General features: G+C 46.8%; 1 gene segment (V, D, J or C); it reads right to left on the bottom strand.

The window, feature by feature from the left end:
• Positions 1 to 209: 209 nt before the first annotated feature.
• Positions 210 to 3,962, bottom strand: LOC132387910 (T cell receptor beta variable 30-like). The segment is given in 2 exon segments: positions 210 to 526; positions 3,938 to 3,962. Coding segments are annotated over 2 exon segments (342 nt in total).
• Between the last annotated feature and the right edge of the window lie 3,794 nt (positions 3,963 to 7,756).

Raw genomic sequence — 7,756 nt, 5'->3', positions numbered from 1 at the left:
TGCTCGTATTATCGTCACCCGTATGAATGCTTAATAAGGGGAGACATTAAATGCAATAGTTCCACCCCTTCTCTCACCGATTGGTCACCAGTGCGCAACGCCTCACTGATAGTCTCGCCTCCCAACCGCTGATTGACAGACTTCGCATTTCCTGTTCAGCTGACAGCAACGATGCTGCTGACAGTGAGAGTTTTTGTACAGCTGCCCCGTCACTCTGAGCCGCCGTGAATACTCCAGGCGCAGAAATACACGGCCGACGAATCCGCCTCCAGTTTGTCGGACTTCAGGAAGAACTCGGTAGTCTGCGGTCTCTCCGCCGTAAAACCGTCGACCAGTCCCTCTGGACGGACATTCCTTTCTGTCGCTGAGTAAAACATGTTCTCCGGCCCCTTTCCCGGGGATTGTCGGTACCAGTACAACTGATTACCAGCACTGGTACTACCCTCGATTCTGCAATTCAGGGTCACCTTCTGGTCGGGAGTTCCGGAGAAAGCCGGAATCTGGTGGATCGTCACCGAGGTCGCGTCTGGAAATGAGAGACGGGGGACGGAACGGGATGAATGAACATGGAGAGGCTGGTCAATGTGAAAGGAGAGAAAGGGGGTGCATTGAGGTAAACAAAGAGGGGGATGGATGTCGGGAAAGGTCGAGATGAGATCGGAATTTAGAGGCTGCCACAGAGGGCAGATCGTGTGCGGACACGACGGCTCGAACTAAATAAATAATGAGTACAAGACGACAGGAGACGGGAATTTGAAAGGTATACGGAAGCAGAGAAATTTAAAAAAAAAGTATTTACAGCTTTCACTCACAGTGGAAGGCGAGAATAAAGAGCAGAAACAGACACATCCTTCTTGGAGGGTTTCTTCTCTCAGTCTTGACAGTGCGTGCAGCCAAGAAATAATATATTCAATTCATCCCCGGATGTTTCTTATATCAGTGACGTATGCTGATTTGCGGAAGTGTCGATTGGCCACGCCCCTTTCCTGCTCCAACATGATTCGAGAGCTGTACCGCTTCCTCTGTAGCTAGTTGACCACAGAACACTCTCCCTCTCTGACGCTCTCCTCGTCCCTCCCAATCTCTTTCTTCCTCTCCCCCGGTTTTCTCACTGTCTGCGATATATTGAAGCTCACAAGGCTTGGTAATTTCGGAAATCTGCACAACAGGTGTAAGAAGAGGGATCACACTTCATCTCCCTTTCGCTGAAGCCAAGAGCCTCACCATGAGCACCATACGATGAACCTAAGAGACACATTGTGCTAATCACAGAGCAGTCTTTGGCATTCAGTCTCTTTCTTTCTCTCTCTGCCCGAACCTCGAACTCTGACACTAGTTGTCACGTAGCATAAGAGAACAAAAAACAGCTAAGAGAAAGGACATCTCCCTTTTCATACTCTTCGAAACAGCGAGCAGAAATTTTAGCACAGTACTTGTCTGCCCCCTGGTGGTAGCAGCCTGTACCTTCATCCTAGCTTGATTGTCTGCAGAGAGCGGGAGAGAGAGAGAGAGAGAGATCAGTCAGGAAGATGATACTTTTCTGCGGTATCTAACCTCAAGGATGTGTGTCCATTTAAATCATCATGCTCTGACCAGGTTCCAGCCTGAAATCGTTTTGTTCTTATAAACTTCTGTACTGCACTGTTCTACGGATCCACTAAGCATGAATCAAATTTAACTCTTTCTTTACAGGAATTGAATGTGAGTATTTGGGCGCACGCTGGGTTTAGTGACTTGAGTCCGAAAGCAAGCGAAGACAAGAAGTGATAAAATATATCTGCACGTAACGTTGGAAACATTTTCGGTCAGCTGCTTTGATACAATTTCAGCTCATCCGTTTTAAGAATCGTGGCCGAAAAAGAGGTTTCAATGCTCCAACTGAGGCCTCATCGGTGCATCAAAAATTCACAATGATACATCGTTGTTTTTACATTTTAGTTCAGTGACTTGAATCCTTAGTGACAAGGCAGGAAGTGCGAAGGTGCGACCTCGGCTAGACACCCGTCACCTGATCTGTCACGCCGACACTCGGGCGTCCACTCGCTGATTGGCAGCAGACATCTCCTGATGGTGTGTCTTTCCGCGAAACGTCGGAATCATTCTCGTGTGCCTCCTTGAAACTCTCTCCAAATTTTGCTCATCCATTCTTCGATAAGCGGCCCAAAATACCGCTGCTTTCCATCTTCCTGCATCTGACGATTCTCTTCTGTTTCAAATCCCAAGATCCGCCCCAAGTCCTGTGAAATAACTAAGCGAATAAATAAACAGGTAGATACATAGATGTATAGATAGATTGACAGAAAGATCGATAGTTAGGTTGGTTGATGGATAGATACATAGATGAATAGATAGATAGATAGAAAGATAGATAGATAGATAGATAGATAGATAGATAGAGAGATAGATAGATAGATAGATAGATATATAGATAGATAGATAGATAGATAGATAGATAGATAGATAGATAGATAGATAGATAGATAGATAGATAGATAGATAGATAGATAGATAGATAGATAGATAGATAGATAGATAGATAGATAGATAGATAGATAGATAGATAGATAGATAGATAGATAGATAGATAGATAGATATATGGATCGATAGATACATAGCTATTCGCACACCCTCCCAAATCCGCTGGTACCCCATTTTATGCCGGAAACCCCAAATCAGGGAGCAATCCAAAATCCGCCTACACACCTAGTTCAGCTGACAACCCTAACTCAGCCGACACCCACCAAGCTCCATGCACCACCAGATCATCTCCAAATCCGGTGCGTGCCCTCCCCTCGTTATCCCATCCCTCCACATCTCCTAACAACCACCATTTTCCGGCCCACTCTTATCATCGCACAACGAGGTCCCGCTTTCCTTCGGCGATCCTCACAGTTAACGATGTGTGTCCTCGCGTCGTACACCGAATTTCCTCTGTCCCTCGACAATCCCCACTATTTGCAGGTTGCGTTCTACCCAGTACAAAGACTGCCCTCTGTTGCTCACCATTAACCAGCATTCACGGGGTGTTTATTAAATCCTTATGCCAGGAGAAAAACAAAATTATAATTTCTATAATGAGTGCCATACATTGAACCTTATGAAGCACATTGTGTCCTGCATAGAGCAGTCTCTGGCATTCAAACTTTCTTCTCCTCTACCTGCCTGAGCTTCCATCTCTGGCTCTTGGCACTAGCCGAAGAGAAAATTCACTTTTACAGAAGTAATGTGACCCTTTAAATACCCGAGAAATATCTAGCATAAATTTTTGCACAGTGTTTGTCCACCCCCTAGTGGTAGTAGCCTGTGCTTTCACACCTAGCTCGATTACATTGATGTAGACTTCTTATTCACGGTGCGTGTCCGAACATTGTTATCCAATCCCTCCCAGTTTCTGAACCATCCCTATTAACCGGCACACTCCGATCTTCGTGCACCGAGGCCTCTATGTACCTGGACAATCCCGACCATTTACGGTGTGTGTCCTACCCTTGTTATCTAATCCCGCCCAGTTTCTGAACAATCCCTATTAACCGGCACTCTCCTATCTTTCTGCACCGAGGTCCCTCTATCCCTCGACATTCCCCACCATTTCCGGTGTGTTTGCCAAACCCTTACGTCATTTGCTTCATCAGTTCCTGAACCGTCCAGAACTCCCCGTATTCTGTGCATTCACCAATAGACAAAGAAAATAATGACCTTGAAATTGATCTTGGGTACTGAACATTTTTGGCGCACTGAAAGGTTCCGATCCTCCCAGACCGAAGATGCGTGGGAAGACCGCACGTGACAAGGAAGACTGGAGTGGAACGCTGAGTGTGCGGATTGTCTTCTCCCGACTGAATGCTTCAGAAGAGGAGGAAATTTAAAGCTACTGTACAAAAACATCGCCCCTTATTTCACTGATTGGACGCTTCGGCGCACACTACGTCGACCCACCTCCCACAATATGATTGACAGGCATCGTGTTTCCTGTTTTGCTGACAGCAGCGAGCCGTTTTAGTACAGCTGCCCCGTCACTCTGAGCCGCCGTGATCACTCCAGGCGCAGAAATACACGGCCGACGAATTCGCTTCCAGCTTGTCGGACTTCAGGAAGAACTCGTTGCTCTGCGATCTCTCCGCCGTAAAACCGTCGACCAATCCCTCTGGCCGGACATTCCTTTCTGTCGCTGAGTAAAACATGTTCTCCGGACCCTTTCCCGGGTATTGTCGGTACCAGTACAACACGTTACCAGCACTGCTACTACCGTCGACTGTGCACCGCAGCGCCACCTTTTGGCCGGGAAGGGCGGAGAAATCCGGAGTCTGGTGGATCGTCACCGAGGTCGCGTCTAGAAAAAGAGACGGGGGTGGCATAGGTGGTGAATGAACACGGACACCATGGTTAATAGGGAAGGGGAGAAAGAGGGTACATTGAGGGAAGGAAAGAGACCTGAAGTAGGGAGAGCTCCAAAGGTGGACGGAATTTAGAGGCGGTGGCTGAGGGAGATAGTGTGAGGACGGGATGATTCGTAACTAAATAAATAAAGATTGCGAGACTAGCGGAAGGTAACGCAAGTGAGGGGGAATCTGAAAGGAACAGAGATGCAAAGAAATAAAAAGAATATTTTTTGTCAAGTTCACTCACAGTGGAAGGCAAGGATGAACCGCAGAAACAGGAACATCTTTCCTGCCGGTTTTATTCTCTGAGAGATGGAAGAACTGCGTGCAGCAGAGATGAATCCATTCACTTTTACCTCGTTTGTTACGTATCCCAGGGACGTAGATGTTTTTGCAGAAGCAGCGATCAGTCACGCCCCTTCCTTGAACCTGCCCCGACTCGAGATGTAAGCCTCCCTCCGGCGCAGCAGATAAACTGTCCGTCTCTCCCTCGACACACCCACCATCACAGTGACTCCTTACCCTGGCATCTAATCACATCATACACTGTGCATTCCCTATGCCTGTACACCGAAGACCCGCTGTTTGTCGTCGTTCCGCACCATTCTCGGTGCGTGTCCTGCCCTTCTAACCCGAAACCCAACTGTTGCTGATCATTTCACGCCGTTCACGGACGCGGCCAGAACCCCTGTAAGATGGAAAACCTATCAAACTCTTACTCTCAATAATCAACCAGGTTTTCTGAAAAGACAGAAAGACAGAACTCGAGTACATAAAAGATACCGGCCACATTCGGAAAACCACCGAGGTCACATCCATTGCACGAATGAAAAAAAAAATAAAACATGTGAAATGCGTCATGGCAATGAACGGCACAGCGGGCCAAATTAACCGACCCGAGATCAGAGTGAAACATCACACCGGGATCTCGGACAACTTACGCGAATTTTATCAGCGCTTAGGATCCGGATATCAAACCTACAACTGTACCGCGGATAAAAATATAATCGCCCTCTTCCATGTTTAATCCCGTGTTTAACGATAGAGGAACGATCATTTCAATGACTGAACACAAAGGGGAGAGGGACGGCCGTCCACTGGTGCTTGGTCATTGGTGGTCTGACCTTGCAGTTTAGGGGACACGAGTTCGGACGGAGGTTCTGACCCTCTACCAAGCTAAACCACCGCCAATGTCGCACGACGTGAGGCCAGCGAGGACGCTACACCTTACTGTGGATCTGTGCTGTTTAGACTCACTTGGGTTCAACGGCAGAATAACTAGGATGCAACGTGTCCCACGTGCCATCATCGGCCCGAGTTAGAGACCATCAAATGGTTAGCGCAATGCCAGCATTCAGGAGAACCACTTTGCGATTCTTGTTTGGACGACAGCTATGCTACTGGCCAGTTGACAGCTGCGTCACTTCCTGTGCGTCATACACGAGCACAATTGCAATTCAACAGCCGAAAGAAGGGCGAACATGGAAATACAGTTTGGTATTGGACGACAATGTCCGTGCTTGATGGAGAAGCAGACGTAGAAAATGCACTTCTTTTGATTGGTTAACTAATCAGAGGTCTAGGAGCCATAACCAATAAAGTCGGAGTTATTAGTCTCCAGCTGTTTATTATTTCCTGTATTCTCTCTCTCTCTCTCTCTCTCCTCTCTCTCTCTCTCTCTCTCTCTCTCGCTCTCTCTCTCTCTCTCTCTCCTCCCTCTCTCCCCTCTCTCTCTCTCTCTCTCTCTCTCTCTCTCTCTCTCTCTCTCTCTCTCTCTCTCTCTCTCTCTCTCTCTCTCTCTCTCTCTCTATTTCTCTCTGACTCCCTCACTCATTTTCTCCTTCCCTCTCTCCTTTTCTTTACCTATCCTCCTATCAATCTATCTATTCATCCATCTGTTGAAGTTTGTATCTATGGATATATCTTTCTACCAATTATTATCGAACAATAATTCTAATTTCCGTTTATCTGTTGTGATGTCACTGGTATCCGTTCTGGGGAAGGGACGACACTTACAAAACTGATGGGCTACACCTGAACACGAGGGTGAACAAATTCCCTTCATGACAGCTTTGCAAGAGCCGTTCAGGCGGGTTGAAACATAATTGTTAATCCAGTTATAAATCATTTAGACAAGCACAGCATAGATTTGTTACTACCGCCATAGACGAAGTAAAAATTATTTTGAACGCTAAACCTGCAAATAATTTAACTACTTCAGTTGTAAATGTTGCTGCGGCTCCAAGAGGGCTGGGCAAACGTCTTCTGCTTCGTAAGAAATTCGAGTCGTTCACGGTTTCCTTTTGTGTGAAGTACCTTTTTCTCCTAATCTGATTTCCTGATATTACCTACTGGGTTGTGCAGATGGGAAGAATCAAAAGCAATTGCATCTGGATATTGAGGCTCAATGTACAGCGACCCGTGGTGGTGGGAAACAGCGGGTCCTGAGCCTTCAGCGATTGTGCAGAATAGTTTTTGTCAGAGGCGGCTCGACTTCTCAACCTCTGTGCGCTACCACAGGCGCAGAAATAGACGGCCGAGTTAGTGTGCGAGGCATTCTTTAGTTCCAGCTGAAAGAAAGTGCTGCTGGATCTGGTTGCCGCATAGGATTCTGACGTGTAACTGTTGACTATATCTTTCACAGCAGAATAGAAAAGAGCTTCTATTGCCCCGTCGGTCGCTGTCTGTACCAATACATATGATTGTAGCCCGAATTCAGCAGCGTGCATTGGACGGTGCTTGACTCTCCGAATCCAACTGACAGGGAAGTGGGCGACTGCTCCACGTCCACGGCCAGAATCCCTGCAAGGGAGAAATTTCATTAGAGCCTAATCTCTCTCAGCAAATGGTAGCCCGTTCTCTGAACCTGTATTACCTTCCCCAGAACCATTGTTAACCTGACTTACGCGGGATCAATGCCACGATCAGCGGAAGACAATATGTTCCCCGCATCATCGTTTGCAGAGTAGACCCTGGCGGACTTTGCGCTGGAGTGCCGTTGAAGACAAGTTTTCCTAAGAAATGTACTGCGTTGCTCGATATAATTGCTGCTGTCGATTGGCCCTATGACGTCTATCACTTCCTGTGTAATTGATGGGCGGTACGTTCTTCCTTTGTCTTCAGTAGAAACCCGAAAGAGAGTGGACGTCGCTGTTTCTGCAGTGTCGCTTGATTAAAGAAACATTAATACAGGAATAAACATACACACACACACACACACACACATACACACACACACACACACACACACACACACACACACACACACACACACACACACGCACACTTGTATCTATGTATCTATCTGTGTTTGTGTGTATTTATCTATGTATCTATTTATTTATCCACAGATCTTCCTGAATTATTCCAAATGCTT

Source organism: Hypanus sabinus, unplaced genomic scaffold (genome assembly GCF_030144855.1).
Source record: "Hypanus sabinus isolate sHypSab1 unplaced genomic scaffold, sHypSab1.hap1 scaffold_234, whole genome shotgun sequence".
Lineage (NCBI taxonomy): Eukaryota > Metazoa > Chordata > Chondrichthyes > Myliobatiformes > Dasyatidae > Hypanus > Hypanus sabinus.
The sequence above is the reverse complement of the archived record's forward strand: the minus strand, read 5'-3'. Positions and strand labels throughout refer to the sequence as shown.